This window comes from Psammomys obesus, unplaced genomic scaffold, assembly GCF_907164565.1.
Source record: "Psammomys obesus unplaced genomic scaffold, mPsaObe1.curated_primary_1811, whole genome shotgun sequence".
In the NCBI taxonomy this organism is placed as follows: domain Eukaryota; kingdom Metazoa; phylum Chordata; class Mammalia; order Rodentia; family Muridae; genus Psammomys; species Psammomys obesus.
Window position 1 is genome coordinate 2423816 of NW_026590503.1, and position 16623 is coordinate 2440438.

The 16623-nt window shown below is 54.9% G+C and overlaps 1 protein-coding gene across 2 annotated transcripts in view; it reads right to left on the reverse strand.

Annotated features, from left to right (window-relative positions):
• The window catches only part of Ptprn2 (protein tyrosine phosphatase receptor type N2), a 695487-nt gene that overhangs the window by 14070 nt on the left and 664794 nt on the right, over positions 1-16623 (reverse strand). For both annotated transcript variants that reach the window (XM_055607544.1, XM_055607543.1), the window contains 4 exons: positions 13988-14107; positions 13098-13264; positions 8642-8695; positions 6968-7032 (listed from right to left, as the gene is read on the reverse strand). In XM_055607544.1, coding sequence (XP_055463519.1) covers positions 6968-7032; positions 8642-8695; positions 13098-13264; positions 13988-14107 — 406 coding nt within the window. The remainder of the gene's footprint in view (positions 1-6967; positions 7033-8641; positions 8696-13097; positions 13265-13987; positions 14108-16623) is intronic.

A 16623-nucleotide genomic window follows, 5' to 3' on the forward strand; every position in this document is an offset into this window, starting at 1 on the left:
CCTCAGTGTGAAGGCGTGTCCTCAGTATGAAGGCGTGTCCTCAGTGTGAAGGCGTGTCCTCAGTGTGAAGTCGTGTCCTCAGTGTGACTTGTCCTCAGTGTGAAGGTGTGTCTTCAGTGTGAAGGCGTGTCCCCTCAGTGTGAAGGCGTGTCCTCAGTGTGAAGGCGTGTCCCCTCAGCTTAAGTGTTCCATTGGAAGAGCTGAATCTGCACAGGGCTGGAGCCATCACAGAGCTAGTGGATTCAGGGCTCCACCCCTCACACCCAGCGGCACAGGCCTGGGCCAGCGATGCTGTGGATGTCATGAGTCTGCTTTCCCCAAAGCTGGACTGCCACGCTGCCTAGGGACACCAGCTACACTGAGCGCACTGGCCCCAAGCTCTGCGGGTTCCGGGAGACATTAACAACAGACAAGCAAGCAAGCAGACAAACACTGTCAGCCCAGCCACTCTGTGCGCATGTCTGTGGCCATCTGCATGGCCACCCACGCCTCCACATGCCACATGCTCCCTGCATGGACACATGCATGCTCAGGTGTAGACCACATCACACGTCCCATGCATGTGTGCCCTGTGCACGGCTGTCCTACACCCCGCACCGCGCTCCCCTCTGTCCCGGCCCAGTGCTGGGCACGTTCCGCTTTATACATTGTTTATGGCTGATTCTAACTGAAGGCTTACCGAATAATACAAACCAAGCACTTTTTTCTCTCTCTGACCTAGATAACTTATCATCTCCATTTTGCAGAATTTCTGAGGCTCAATGGAGATAAATGTGCTCTATATTCGTCTGAAAATGAAAAATAACAGGACACAGTAAGTGGGCACTCTGCCTTTCCCTTTTGAACATATTTGAATATATTCTAAATGGTCGGTCTGGAGAAAGCTCCTGGATCTTTACAAAAAAGAACAACCCAGGATAGGGGCCATACAAAACCTAGCAGGGCTCTACCTGCTCCTCTGGCCATGCTGCACAGACCTCGACTGCTTTGGATTCTCACCTGTGGTTCTGTGATGTGGGAGCTAAAGGGAGAATCACAAAGTGGCAGAGGTGGCCGCAATGGCAGCCCGTGAGAGGACCACCCTTCCTTGACAGTGGCCCTACATGCTACCCCATTCTGCAAGTCAGCCGCCACTGCCCAGCGCTTGAGGTACAGTATTCCAGGGGCCTCAGCTCAGAGCAATGGGAAGAACTGTACTCCTCCCAGTGGTCTCCTGGCTCTGAGCAGGTATCTAAGTCATGGAGGGACCAGGCCCGGCGCCTGGGGGCAGGGTCATCATGTGGTAGGGAGACTGGGAGGAGAGGAGGAGGGTGGGAGCTTAGGGCAAGTCTGATGACAGGGTGCCCACTCTGGCAGGGTGCCCGTCTGTCCCCTATCTGTGAGCACAGGTGGTCTCTCCAGGGTGTTACCCTCTCTCAGACTCTGCCCATCTTGAAGACAGGCTGTGGCCATCTGTACCTTTCTCTTCCTGCTGGGACTTGAAGCATTCCTGTTTTCCTGCAACCTGCCCCATCTGTCTGTCCAAACTGGATCCACCCACATACGAGCCGGCTGTGGGCACAGCCTTTCCTCCGCGCCAACCCTCTGGTGCTAGCTACTTCTGTAGACTACACAGCAAGTCTGACCCGCCTCTACCCCAGCTCCTGTGCCTTCTGGCCCTGTTGTCCCCATGGCCACAGGACACATGAGAAGGCCCCATGGGTGCCTGAGCCACAGCTCTGCGGATAGGAGCCCTTGCTGCTTTTGCAAAGGACATGGGCTTGACTCCTGGCACATGAGTGGTGGCCAACAGCCACCCGTAACTCCCCTTCCAGGGGTCTGATGCCCTCTCCTGGCCCCTCCGCACATCAGCCTTAGAGGTACTTCTGTGGGAATGCAATGCCCCGGTTAGTGGGGGAGGGCAGAGGAGAGTTTCCATACCTCACTTGGGGAAGGCAGGCATTGGTTGCCTGCCCTCTCCCAACCTGGCAGAGAGTCAGCTACCACACCATCAACCCCAGTAAGAGTGTGCTACCCTGTCAGTTAGCAAGCCTTACTCCTTTTTTGTCCTCATAAGGTTTTCGCTCCCCCTCCACCCTTCCCCACCCCACAGCCCCTGAGTAAGCCGATAAAGCATCTTCCAACACCCCTCTTCTGGCTGATTGTGCACAGCCACACAAACTTTGTCCCAGAGAGCCTGCATAGACACCCTCCTCCCCCGAATTGAACCAGTTCTCCAGGGCTGTTCTGGGCATGTGTATTTGCCTGCACACTCACTGCAGAACAAAGCCTTATACTGCACCTACAAGACCCAGATAAGCCCTCCCTCTAGCCCAGTCGGGCACAGACAGGCAAGCAAAATACTCACACGAAAAAAAAAAAAAAACAAAAACAAATCTTCAAGAGACAAAGTCCTGTGTCCTGTGGCACTGAGGGAGCCAGGAAGGCCCCAGAAGTCCCAGAGGCAGTGGGGGTGCTGGGATGGCCTTCCTGACAAGTCAGGCATCTGGGGTCTTTAGCCTTACACCAGGGGTGTCATGAGGAATGGAATGGGGGGGGCAGGGGGCATGGCAGGGCTGGGCTGTCATGACGGGGTTGTTCTCCTTCCGTCCTGTGTCTTGGGGCTCAAACCTGGATTCCAGGCCCAGTGATGCCACCTTGCACCGCTCACTGGCCTTCAGGGCTCTCTTGAGATTGTGCTCACACTTGCCTCCCAAGGCAGGCCTCCATCTGCTTCGAAGGGCTAACTTCTCTCACAGAAAAGTGAGGACTCTATGACCTTGGATATGATACGAAATTCACAGACAAGATTTTTTGGGGAAATCATTAAATAACTTGGACAACATCAAACACTTCTGTTTAACAGAGAACATAACCAAAGCAGTGAGAAAGCCTACGAAGTAGAAAAGGATAAAGGCCGGCGTACTCCAGGTAGGGATTAATATTCGGAGTGTAGAAAGAACCAAAGAAAACACTGGGCTCCAACTCACAGACAGGCCAAGGACTGAACCGCCATTCCCCAATGATACATGAATGGTCAGTAAGCCTGTGAGGTGCTCACTATCACTAGCTGGGAGGGAAATGCATGCCCAAACCACAGAGAGAGGGCTTCACACACTCCAGGAAGGCCAACGCCCCACACAGAAAAACAACAGCAGAAGGTCAGTCATCAAGGAAGAAGGAATGACAAATGTTGGCTAGAAAGTGAACGTAGTAAGCCAGGCGGCCACTGTAGAATCAACACGCGCCCCTCAAAACTACGCATAGGTCTTCTCGATGACTGCGGTTAGGGCCCTTCGGTGCCTACCCAAAGGCTCCAGGTCAACACTTCCCGAGATGCCTGCATGCCAGCTCAGCCCAGGGAGCGACCCAGGCGCCTGGGAACAGAGAAATGGACAAAGACAATGCAGTGCTCACAGCGGCACCTTCCAGCCTCAGTGAGAAATGATGTCCTGTTGTTTTCGGGGAGAGGGATGATGCTGGAGACAGCCCTAAGCAAAGGAAGGCCGGCTCGGAAGATGACTGTTTTCTCTCATCTGTGGCTCCCTGGTTTTACACACACACACAAAATCGCACATGTGTCACATGAAGGCAGATATGAAACTGTCTAAAGGAATAGACAAGACTAATGGCAGGGGAAGGGGAGAGGAAAGAGGGTACGAGGGCAAGGGAGAATTTGCTCAATATAAAAAAATATATTTATCAAATATAAAACTTGAAAGGAAATGCATTAAAAATGACAGGACCCAGCAAAGGCTTAGCACACAGCACATGGGACAATTGGAGCCCTGCGCATGCGGACAGCACAGCCAGGGTGGGTCAGTGTAGACCTGGCACCTGACCCTACACACACACCCGAGACAGCTCCAAATGGGGGTTCCCACAGGCCTTGCACACCCAGGGAGGAAAACACCTGTGCCTGTTGGCAGGTGAGGATGTTCTTGCTCCGTAGCTGACTACGGTCAGGCGGGTGAGGACCCTGTGGCTGCAGAGCCGGTGAGCATGGAGACAGGAGCTGAGTCTGGGCCTCACACCCAGTGCCCACACCCACTCTGACTGTGGGGTCCCAGAGCACAGCAGTCCGAGCTTGAAGTAGCGAGAGCCTGCTCTGGTATATTCCGCACGGAGACCTGGCTGCTGGTCCCTCCCTCCGCAAAGCAGATTTGTGCCTCACCTGGAGGCCAAGGACCCCTCTCCTCCCCAACTCCTGCTAGGAGTGTTGCCCAAGCCTTGCAGTCCTGTGTGAGCACGTGTGCATATGTGTGTGCAAGCTGGTCCTGCCTGAGTGATCCTCCATGCCGGAGCTCTCTAGGTGCTGGCGCCGTGGCAGCTCAGCTGGGGGAGCTTGTGCCGTCGTCCACACCTTCCGACCACTGGAAGGAAGTGGGAGGAAGCCCTGGCTTCTGAGGGTGTGAGGGCTGAGCACCTAGAACGCACACAGGCAACAAGCAGCATGGCTGGCCACACACACCTGGCCACGTAAGAACCAAACCCATCAGAGGGAGAGGCCAAGCGACCCTTCGGCGCTGTGGCAGGCGTGCGACCGTGATCTCCGGGGCAGCCGCCCGAGTGGAGTGCGGCCCCTCCAGAGCGGCCTGTTTGCTTTGTTTCCACGTGCATCGTCCATTGTGTGCTTGCTAACAAGCCAGGCAGCGTGGAAAGACGTCGGTTATTCCCGCTCCATTCTTGCCTTGTGCTCGGCTGAGGGCCTTAATCCCTGAAAGGCGCATGAATGGAGCCCCTGGGGCAGCTGGACGCTGGGGACAGGGCCACACGGCCAGCTTTGCAAAGGCTTTCTTTGCTCCCCTGCAATTCATCGCTTCTAAGAAAGGGAGCTTTTAAGAAAGGCCGCACAGCCAGGTCTCTGGGCCTCTGCGCATTTGGTCGGCAGCCCGGGCCTCCAGACTCTCCAGCCAGACAAAGGCACCCCAGCCGAGGGACAAAACCCAGTGGCCACTAGGGGGTGGCGGCCCGGGAAAGGCCCACCTCGGTCTGGAGGGGCCGCCTGCCCTGTGATCTCTCCAGCGACCCCAGCGGGCCCAGGTCAGGGGATTTCACACTGCAGACCCCTGGGAAGGAGAGCAGGTCGGCACTGGAAAGAGGGTGAGGGATTCCAGAGGGCAGGGCTCCTGCTGGCTCTCCAGTTCCACACAGATGGGCCTGCATTGTGAGCACCAAGCCACACTTCAAATGGAATCTGACGTTGCATGGTAGAAGGGAATGCCTACCAGTGGCAGGCGGGAGCCGAAGGGGACAGTTGGCCCACCCCCTGGGCCCGGCCGGCCGGCCGCCCTTGCTTGTGTCTCTAGGAGTCACTCAAAACCCACAGCCGGACCACACCAACCCGATGCCTCTGCTGGGCCCAACCCTGGCTGGTGCCTTTGGGGATCCCCCATTGGGTTTGGCCTCTCCTCACATGAAGTAAATGTTTGCCAAAACGTGTTTTAAAGCACACTGTAGACACAGCCGTGAAAGAAGACATCTAGCTAACTCAGTCTGTATCATTCCGAGGGGATTCTGGTTTGACAGGAGGAAAATATTCTGTTGGCGGGAGCTAGGAGAGGAAGAGCAAGGAGGGAAGAAGCCTGAGCCGCCCTGATGGCGGCTGGCACCAGTAAGGGCACGTTTGCTAGCAAAGGCCGATTAAAGGGAGTGCGGGCAGCATTCGTGGGTGAGCAGAAAGAGAAAGCGTTGAGAACCTAGAGGTGTGCCTCGTGCCCTGCCCACAGCGTTGCTGAAGCAGTGAGCGTCTGTGTCGGCCTGTGTCCCTGTCCCTCCCTGCACGCGGCTAAGCAGGGGTGCCGCTGGGGCTCAGAGAACAGTACCAGAGGGCATGCCTGCAGCCTCGGGGGTCCCGGCGACAAGGTCACCCAGAGCCTCAGGTCTGTGTGAACCACGGCCTTAGCACCTCCCGTGGGCTTGGGGCCTGTGCCCCCTCTGCCATCTCCTGCCCTCTCTTCTCTGTCTCTCTCTTTCTCTCCCTATTTCTGTCTCTCTGTCTCTCTCCATCTCTCTGTCTCTTTCTCTGTCTGTCTGTCTGTCTGTGTCTCTGTCTCTCTCTGTCTCTCATTCCCCTTTCTTCCTTCCCTCCTCCCTTCTTTCCTTCCTTCCTTCTTTCTTCTCTCCCTCTCTCTTCTCTCCCCTCCTTCCTTCCCTCCCTCCTTCCCTTCCTTCCTGCCATCCTTTCCTCTCTTCCTCTTTCCTTCCCTCCCTCCCTTCCTTCCTCTCTCCTTCTCTCTCCTCTCATCCTCTGCCCCCCCTTCCTTTCCTTTTCCTTCTCCCCAGGGGAAAATATACTCAGGCAGGCTAGCGTTCCTGTGAACGGCGCAAAAATCCACCTCCAGCATGGGGATGTGTCATGGCGGCCAGGCAAGCATGTAGCATGACGTGGGAAGGGTGCCCCACTCCAGGCAGCGCTGTGTGCATGGGGGTTCACACCCTTCACAGCCGAGGGAGAGCGTAAAGTGCCCCGGCTCTGTGCATCCCGCTCGGGGAGCAGCACCCCAGGGTGACGGCACCGGCTCCGTCACACTCACCCTGGCCTCCTTTCCTGTACGGTCTGGATTCCATGGGACAAGCGCTCTGTCCTTACACACACAGTCTTAGCGGGTGGCACAGCTCAAAGCCTGGCACACACAGGGACACGATGCACGTGAGTGTTAAGGAGGGTGTTTCAGGGCTTGTGTTCGGCCAGGATGTGCTCAGTAGCAGAGTGCTTACCTCGCTCATGTAAAGCTGGGTTCAAGACCAGTACATCCCCCCCCCACATATATGCACAGGTACATACATACACACCACACATACACAGGAACACACACACACATACATGCCACCTACATACATATTCATACTCACAAGTGCACACACAACTTACACACCACACCACACACACAAGGTACGCATGCGCGCGCACACACACACACACACACACACACACACACGCTTGTGCAGACAGTGGTGCTCCCGTGAGCAACGCCCCGTGTCTCACCTTTGGCCATCTTGTTGAGAACCATGTCAATCAGGACGTAGGTTCCGCTCCTGCCCGCGCCATCACTGTCAACAGAAGGAGACAGAGTGAAAGGACGCCCAACTGAATGAGCACGCTCAGCCAGGCCAGTGGCCGAGGCTTCCTCATCGTCATGTGGGGCTGGGAGAGCAAGGGTGTGTGTGCTAGAGGGAGGGAAGGACGGAGGGAGGGCAAGGCCACACACACACACACACACACACACACACACACACACACACACACACTCACTCAGGAAGAAGGGCCTCACTCTCTGGCCGCCCTCCTCTCTCCAGGGATTCTTGTCTCAGAATGCCGTTTCTCCCTGCCCAGCCTTCACAGGGAGGTGTGCTCAGTTTTGTCACAGGGAAAGACACGCCTGCCGGTGCCAGAGGTGCACCAGGGCGTTTGCCGTGACAGTCCCCACGGTCGGGACGGCAGGGCAGCAGACGGCCACATGGAGAACTTTGTGCAAGGCCGGGACACCCACCCACTCGAGGCAGATGGCTGGCTGGCGTTTCAGGGCCTCCGCCTTCGGGGCCACTGTCCGCTTGCCGGAGCACCGGAGCAGCACTCTCGGGCTGAACCACGTCTCTGCAGCGTGCAAAGGCAGAGTCCTTTCTGTGGGAGCAGCGGGGCCTTCTCATGAGCCCGTCTCCCCTGTGTGGACACCGAGTCTTGTGGGTTTCACCCTGCTCCTCCATCGAGTGGGCTTGTTCTCACGGCCCTGGCCTCTCCTGAAGACACGTTCAGCTTCACAGGGCAGCTCTGCCCGTGCACAGCCCCACCCCCAATGCTGGAGCTGTCGAGATGGGCACTGAGCTGGACTCTCACTTGCACTCGGGTGCCATGCTGTGGCAGGGACTGCTGCTGGCATCCTGGAGCCTGCCCTGGCTCACCTCCGTGTGTAGCGCACACTCAGAACATTTTAAGAAACACTACAAAACTCTTCAAATAAACTGTCCCTCATCTTGGTACGCTCTTGGGAAAGACCCTTTGCTCTGCTTTGTGAGACACAAAACCTCAGGCAGAAGTATTTGCCCAGAGTTTGCACAGATGCATGAGTGTGCACACACACACAGGTGCACACAAATGCACACACGCACACACACTTGAAGCTTAATTCATTCAGACCTCTTCATTCCGGGCAGAAAGGTGCATCTTCGAGACAGCTCTGGAAGAGCACAGTGAGACTGCTTCAGCAGGATGGAGGGTGGACGAGCTGAGGCCAGAGTCTGGTGGACACGGACCTCGGGTCTGAATACCTTGCCCTCCCGCTGGTGTGGCTTTGGCTGCAGAGAGCAGAGCGGCAGTGGCAGCCAGGCCCTGTCTTTGCACACTGTCCCCAACCTGTCTCCAGGCACTTTTCCTCTTGTTACTGGGACAGAACCACACACCTGAGCCTGCTGTCCCCAAGTGTCTGTGGCACCAGAAGGTGTTCGTGTGTGGGCACTTAGAGACGGGAGGAGGTATGGGACCAGTTAGTGCCTGGACGCTGGCCAACGCCAGCTTCCTCTAGCCAAACAGAACGGGAAGCCCGGGCTGTACTTAGGGTTCCTTAGTGACAGCTACACGCGTTCTCCAGCAGCCAGCAAGCTCGGCCTGCGCCGCGTCAGGAGCTAAACCTAACACTCAGTCCACGGTAGAAGTCATACTTGCCTGCAGTGAACGATTATCGGGCACGAGCGGCCTCGGTAGCACTTGTTAACTTTCCTGAAACAGAGAGATAAAACGTACAGCGTCATGCCGGGACTGTCACCCAGAACACCGACAAGCCCGCACCAGGCAGGAGACACCCACAGGCCACACAAGTCTCGTCGCCTTTGCCACAGCCCATCGGACACAGCGAGGATTTAAGTGTCTAACTCAGTGAGGTTCTTGTTCAACGGGAACTCAGGAAACAAGCTTTAAAAATCCTTCTTACACACCCACAGTGAGTGCTTTTCCTCCCCTTCCAAGTGTGGCACTGCGTGGTTCTCCAGGGCCATGACTCCTGCAGAGAACTCTGGGTTTTGTCCCTGTGCTCTGAATCTCCTATAGTCTGTTCATCACAGGGAGATACAACGTCATTCTGTCTAAAAGCCATGTCCTCAAGGCCCTGTCTCAGCTGCCAGCTGGGGGTAAAGGCGTGAAAATATTGGTGGACATTCCAGGGAGGTCAAGATGGTCCTCTCTGCTTCTCCAAGTTGGGGCTTTTAGAAAACCGTCCCTGTGTGCAGGCCCTGAGCATCGCACCTGAGACAGTCAAGGCCTGGACCAAACCACATCCCAACCGGGGAGCTACTTTCATTTCACAGGATGAGCCCCAAGGCTTATTTTTTTATGCTCAGTGAAACAACTAAACAAGAGTTCAAAGCACATCGATGTTCCTGGTAAAATAGTCTCACGGGGAGGAGCAGAGACTCCTCAGGGTCTGAGTTTGCTTTAAGGGGAAAGGTTGCTAAGTGTGTGTTCTCGAATGTGCTGCGCCACCTCTGGCAATGAGGCTCCAATTAAGGAGAAGAAAAGACAATAGAAAAAAGGTTCTTTTTGAACAGGAAATGGAGACTTGTCAGGTCCTCTTGCCTCCAAAGCGCTGTGGCCGAGAGTGGAGAGGGGACTCAGCCAGCGGCAGCAGCTCACCCGCAGCCGTACCCTGTGCAGGGAACCCGGGGTCAGGCCGCCCCAGAGCAGGAGGCCTTTCTCTTTTTCACTTCCACTGCAGTGTCACTAGACTTGGGTACTCCTGACAGAAGCCTGACTTCTCCCTCCCCCACAGCGGAGGAGGCGTCCTCAGAACCCTTAGGGTGAGAGCCTTTTGTGGCCATGAGTGTGAGGTAAGAAACGAGAGGCACATTCCCTAGGCAACAGCAGCCAACCCACGTGCCAGGACCCCTGACAAAGGTGGGTCTGGGAGGAGAGCCAGGTTAGAACGCAGACCCACTTGCCTGTCCTGCTAAGGTTTCCCTGTTGGGCTAGACCTGACACACAGAGGCACTACAGCCAGAGCATGGAGCTGACTCAGCTGAGCCTATGCACTGAACTGTGGCGGAGATGGAACCCTGGCCTGGCAGCCATGAGAGTCTGGAAGCCCGGGCCCTGGCCCACTGGGTGGCTTTCCTCTCAGAGCTCCTTCTGCAGTTTCACTGCTAACAGGAACAGCCCCAGCCCCAAGCCTTGACACCCCATCACATACATGCTTGGCTCCTGTGGGCTGGAAGTGAATGCTGGAGGATGGCCAGCCCCAGATCTACTCTCACTGCTTTCCCGATGGATCGGGCTTAGAGGAGTCACCCTGAGAAACGCCACAAGCCGCCTGTCAGGCCACGGCCTGCTAATGTCTTGGTGCCCCTTGGCCAGGTGTGCCCATGACCTAGATGGGACGTCTCCACCCCGTGGCCATCTCCCTCCACAGGACACTCCAGGCGTGCTCCAGACTGCTGCCTCGGGAGGCCTTTGAGAGATGTGCACTGTGATTTTCACACCCACACCAGACCCGCCCTGTGTCGGCCGTTTTCACACCCCCGGCCAGGTAGGCGATATGGTGGGAATGCTGTGGCCGTGTAGCTGAGAACTTTATTAGCAAAGAACCATGGGTTATCGCGGCATGAGATACCGCAGATAGAAAGCAAACGTCACACGTGGAGCCAGTGTGTTCTCCGAGGACCTGAGACGAAGGCGCCGCTAATTCCTGAAGATGAGCGACGCACACTCGTCTCACTTTGCTCTCACACAGATCACGGTAAGCGAGGTCTCCAGACTGAGCAGAAATGAATCTATGTGGACTTTGGCAGGAGGATCTCCCCGAGAAGGAACAGTTAGCAATACAAACCAACCCTCGGTCACTGAGTGAGAAGGAGTCGCCATGCAAACGAACAGCAAGCAAAGTCGGGTCGGGTCGTTAGAGGCTCAGAGAGGGGCCCCCGTGTCCCTGCAGCAGTCACAGTTTCCAATGATCACTTTTGTGACTATGCAACTGGGCTCATATTACTAGCTGCAACGTCACAAAAATGACACTGGCCACCGCTAGGTAGCTGGCAAAGTGAGGGCTGGCCGGGTTGACAGTGCAGCGTTAGTGGATGCGTGGAACACAGCAAGGAGAGCAGGGAGGGAGGGAGGGAGGGAGGGAGGAGGGAAGAGGGAGGGAGGAGACATTGAGAGAGGCAGAGAGAGAGAGGGGGGGAGGACATGAGACAGGGGAGAAGAGAGGGTTGCAGAGCCAAGCCCTCACGTGTGACTCTAATTATCTCTTAGCAGTTTCTCTTTAAAGTGTAAATGTGAGCCCCCTGGGCTCCAGAAACAGTTAATTACATATCTTGGGTGCCTGACACACACCTCAGGCTTGCTGAGAACACTAGGATAGTGTTGCAAGACTAGAGCCCCCTCCTCTGAACAAGGTGGGATCCACAGAGGGGGCTTCCTGCCCACCAGGCTGCGGGCACTGCCGCTGAGGCAGGGGATCCTGAGTGTGCGGTCATTTGTGCCAGCTGTCCAGGATTGTGTGAAAGGGTCCTGTGCAGACTGGAGAGCAGAGCTTTCTGCCTCACCGAAGCCTCAACCCTGGGCTGAGAGCCTGTAATGACATAACAGAAACTGTGGGTTGTGTCTCCTCAGACTCTGGAGTTGGGGAGACCTGGGGATCCTGATTTTCTCCATGGTGTGTCGGGAGCCTTGAGGGCTGGGTATGGGCGCATTCCTTCCATATATGAACATAGACATGGGACCACACATACATGTGCAAACCCCTGGGATGAGCTTGGAGACGGGTAGTGAGAGAAACAGCCATCTTACATTGCTGCGTCTGCTTTGCCAGTCCTGAGCAATAGGTCCCTCTGTGTGGCTTTGGGGGGGGTCTGGACTGGGAAGGGTCTAGTGGCCAGGAAATTGGGGTGGGAAGGAAGGAGCTGTGGACAGCGGCTGTTTCAGGACAGTCTCAGGTTTCAGAAAGCACCTAAAGGGAGGGGACAGCTGGGCCAGAGCCACTGGCCTTGACACCAAATTCCTGTCCTTCCTCAAACTCACTCATGGAATTCCTTTCCAAAGAACAATTCATTCAGACAAAGAAATTGTATTCCTAGCACTTGGAAGGCAGAGGCAGGCAGATCTTCATGATTCCGAGGCCAGCCTGACTAACATAGTTCCAGGACAGCCAGGGGCCACATAGGGACACCCTATCTGAGTTTAATTTTCAAAGTGGACCAGAAGGCAAAAGATGTAAGCTTCAGAATTCGTAATATGCAAATTCAAGCAGCCCAGGTCAGTCTTGCACCGTTTTTGTCTCAACACTCTCCTCTTCCACCTTCTTCCCACTGCAGACTCGAGGACAAAGAACTGTTTTCTATGCCATGTTGGTGTTACAACACTCAGAGAAACACTGTGGCCTGAGTCCTTGTCTGGGAATCTGCCGGGCACGTGGGCCTGCAGTCAGTATCAGTGGAACACAGGCCTTGACACTGACATGCACAGATGGCTGAGTGCTCACAAGCACTTCCGGTGGCACTAACCTGTCCCCACTCTGATGTGCAAACATCATGCCTACCTCACGTTTTGCTTTGTTTTACACTGTCAGTGCGTTCCCATAAGAATGTCTAAGGTTCATCTCAACAGCTCAGTAAAGACACTTTGAGAGGAGACTTTTCTCTTTTTTTGGCTGTCTGGCTGACTAAAGCAACAAGCAAGAATAAAGCACATTAGAAGGAGGCTCACTTCGAACAGGGTACTAAACACACACACGCATGCACTTGCTATGTTTAGGCTTTTACCCAAGACTGTCTGTTCTAGAGACTGGCCTTTCCCTGACGGAATTCGCTAGCCCGGCTGGCAGGTGAAGCAGCCAGACTGAAAACCTGGCTTTAGGAAACTGTATGGAATATAAGTCTCAGGTGGGTTCCGGAGTCTTATGGGTTATGGCCTCTCCTCCAGCGGGCTCCAATGCCTGTCCTCTCCCTGTCAACACCACTAGTGCTGGAAAACAGCTCACCCTGAGCGCCTCCTCCACTCTGCCCTCTCCTTTCTCTTCCTGCCCAGCGGTTGCACTGAGGAGTGCGTTCAGAACCGAGAGACCAGGCCCGAGCTGCGTGCCTCGTTCGCCAAGCACACTCTAACCCATCATTTTGCAGCATGCTCTTTGCTTTACCTTCGGAAATCCAGGAGTGACCGCGTGGAGGAAGGGACTCCCTGGTCATACCAACTCAGGAAGTGGAACTGGGTCACCGTGCGAGTCTCGTTGCTTTGCAGGTTCTTCAGGTAAAAGCTTCTCACCAGGAAATCCTGGCACCATATGTGCTCAGAGACTAGGTTGACCTGGTGGGGACAGACCGGCAAAGCACGTGAGTCCAAGACTATGGAATGCGGTGGTGCGCTTGGGGAGAGAGGGACTAGGGTGAGCAGAGAGAAGGTGAGGTGGGGCCAGCCTCAGTGTTAACTGGGACCTGCTAGACATCAGGTGACACTGAGGGGACCCTATCTCGCCCTAGGTCCGAGACGGTGGCTTCCTAGTCATACGATGTCAGGGCTCCTGTGAAACCCCACGTGAGCCTTTGGTATCTAACTGTATGCACAAACAACCCAAGACTACATTCTAGTCTCAGCTTAAGCACCACAGTTACCGTCTTCCTGTAGTGTGTACGGGAAACCCAGCAAGGAAAATCTGCCCCTCATGAAACCGTCAACTACTTTAGAGCCCATGGCTCGGGCAAAAGCCCACCAGCCTGTGGGGCGCGGGCAGCATTCTCTGTGAAAACGGACCTTGCTTTCGGATGCTCGTTACTTGGGACCTGGCACCGCTGCACCATGGGGGCTTTTTCTTCCTGACAGCCTTTAGATATACACAGCTGTGTCAGCCCACATTCACGCCTGAGCTCAGCCCTAACTCTGTACGTGCAAGGCAGTGGGCTCCCTGGCTGCACCTGGATCCCTCTGAAATCAATGGTGACAGCCCCCCCAAAGGGCAACGGGCTAGATGTGGTCAGGGCTAGAGACTCGTGCTGGTTGCCAGGCCGCTGCCGAGGCGCCCGGTCCCGGTACCTCGTAGACATGGTGGAGGCTGGAGCCTTCGTCAGGCCAGTAGGGGTGGCACTGCCGCACGCCGTTCTCAGACAGGGGTGTCAGCATGACGATGACCGCACAGCCGCTCTCCCAGACCATCTGCAGGAGACACAGAGCGTGCTCACGACCACACACAGCCCCCTTAGCCCTCCTCGGATCCCGAGCGCTGCAGCTGCTTCCCCCCCCACCCCCGGACGCACTGGCCCCAAGCTCTGCAGGTTCCAGGAGACATTAACAACAAACAAGCAAACAAGCAGACAAACACTGTCAGCCCAGCCACTCCTCGGCTGCTTATTGGCTTGGTCACACTGTGTGTTTCTGGCTGGCTTGGCTCTCACTATGTAGGCCACTGATGTTGAAATCACAAAGACCCAACAGCCTCTGCCTCCTCAGGGTTAGGATTAGAGGCCTGTGTCTGCACACCCCAAGACTCTTTGGTCCAGAAAAGAAACTTCCTAGAATATAGCGCAAAGCTGACTGGCTGGGTGAGCCTGGTGAAAACATCCTGTTCTGGAGCAGACTAACGGCAGTTGCCACTGGGTTCATTTGTTCGTTTGTTCATCTGTTTGATGGTTCTCTTGGTCCACAGGGTTACCGGGGAGCAGGCTGCCCTCCTGTGGGAGCGGGCTCTGAGAACGCCTCTTTTCACGGAGCAGGACAGAGCCCGCTCCCAAACCCTGGGAAAACAATCCAGAACTTAGTGGCTAACTTAGAGGAGCCCCATGAAATCTCTCTAAGCCACATAAAGACGCAAAACCGCGTGTGCCCTGCCGGGAGCTCCCTCGGCCGCCACCCTCCTAAACAGAGCCTGTCACTCTGAGGTGCCACCTTTGCAGCAGGCACCGCGGGTGGCTTACGAGGCTGTTACTCAGGCGGGGCCGCTGGAGACTGTGGTCAGCACAGTATGGTCACCCGGAGAGCACTCTGATTTCCCTGCCGGGCCCTGACCCACTTCAGAACTATCTACAAGCAACTGTGTTAACATGTAAAATTGGTATCTAAGTCAGCACCCACTTCTTTGAAATGCAGATGTAAAAATCTGATTAAGAGAAACCAGAGCTAGGGTCAAACAGAAGGGGAGGAAGGCCTCACCTATCAGTGGACTAGGGGATGGGCACAGGAGGAGAAGAGGGAGGAGGATGGGATTGGAAGGAGACAGGGAGGGGCCACAGCCAGGATACAAAGTGAATAAATTGTAATAAATGATAATAATAAAAAAATCCGATTAAGATCTTGTTATTTAAGGGACACGGGGACATCACACAGAAAATGCTTTCTCATCACTGGTCATGTTATTAAATTCCCCCATTAAATTACATCTTAAAAGTCAGGCGTGCACAATGTTTTTCTCCTTCCACATTGATTTATGTCCCTGCGGGATGGAAGCGGTCAATACTCTCAGGGCATCTCCCTGTCATCACTTAGATTGGAATTTAATGGAAACCTCCTGAAGTATTTACGAAAAAGCCCGAAAAGAAGTATGAATCACCCCCCAGCCCGCACACTCCTTTTTGCCTCAGTGCTGGGCCTGTGAGATGGAAATCTGAGCCTGTTTCATACTGTGCGCCTTCCTACCTCTCCTCTGAATCAGGACACCCATCACGAACGATTTACTGTGCCTTTGCAAAGTGGCGGCGCTCATTGAAGCCATTACGAAAATGAGGAGAAACACAGATTTTATGAGTATAATAAAAATACAATGATCCAGACCATAAACCATCATCTAGCCCTCTGCCCATGCTGCCTGGTGCCAAGCCCTTCCTTTGCCGAGTGGCCTCTGGTTGTCCGGTCTCTCTGATTGGTTGCATGCACAGAGCTTCCTTCCAGGGTGCCTGCCTGGCTCTCTGAAGATTCGGTTAAGATTAAATCCAAATGAAACTTAATTTAAACAAACAATCTCAAAGGCCCCCTAGGGGATAATATTTCTTTTTAGGTCAGTGTGTATAAAGGCAAGGCGGGAATTTACCAAATCAGACAGATCGCAGTCCAACTGGGCGCTGCTTTCACAAGTTGCTGGTAGGCTTGATGGCATCTCCCCGTGTGCCTTCCTCAGCAGGAAGCCAGGGCCCTCACTGCCTGCCCCCAGCCTCGGTTTTCATCAACATTGTCTGCCGAGAATATGGCAAAAGATTTTAATTCAGATTTCAGGTGGGAATATGGGGGTGCTGTAAGATTTCAGCCAAGTCAATTTCAATTTCTCCACATCTCTTCATCTTGGCAAGTTTCTGCAAACCATAGATCAATAGGATTTCTCATGTTTCTGGCACTTTCATTTGAGCACCAAAGAGCATAATATTTATGATCTCCGCAGCTGTGTGACATCCTAATTGAGCCTGTGAGGTGTGAGGTGTGAGGCTGGACACCTCGGCTGAGGCAGGGCATCGGAGCATAGGCAGGAAGAGTGTTGTGGGTCAGTCATGGTGGTCGTGCCCGCGACTGCCTGTGCCTGCAGAGTCAGGGCGGACCACGGTTCCCAGGCAGTGAGCAGGGCCTCCCCCATCGGATCGGAGCGAGTGTGCTGGGGAGGATGAGAAGGGAAGACATCTTTGGTGCTGGGTCCCACGCACGGACTTCAGGCTGTGGGCTGTGGTCCACGGAAGAGTTCCAGGGACCCC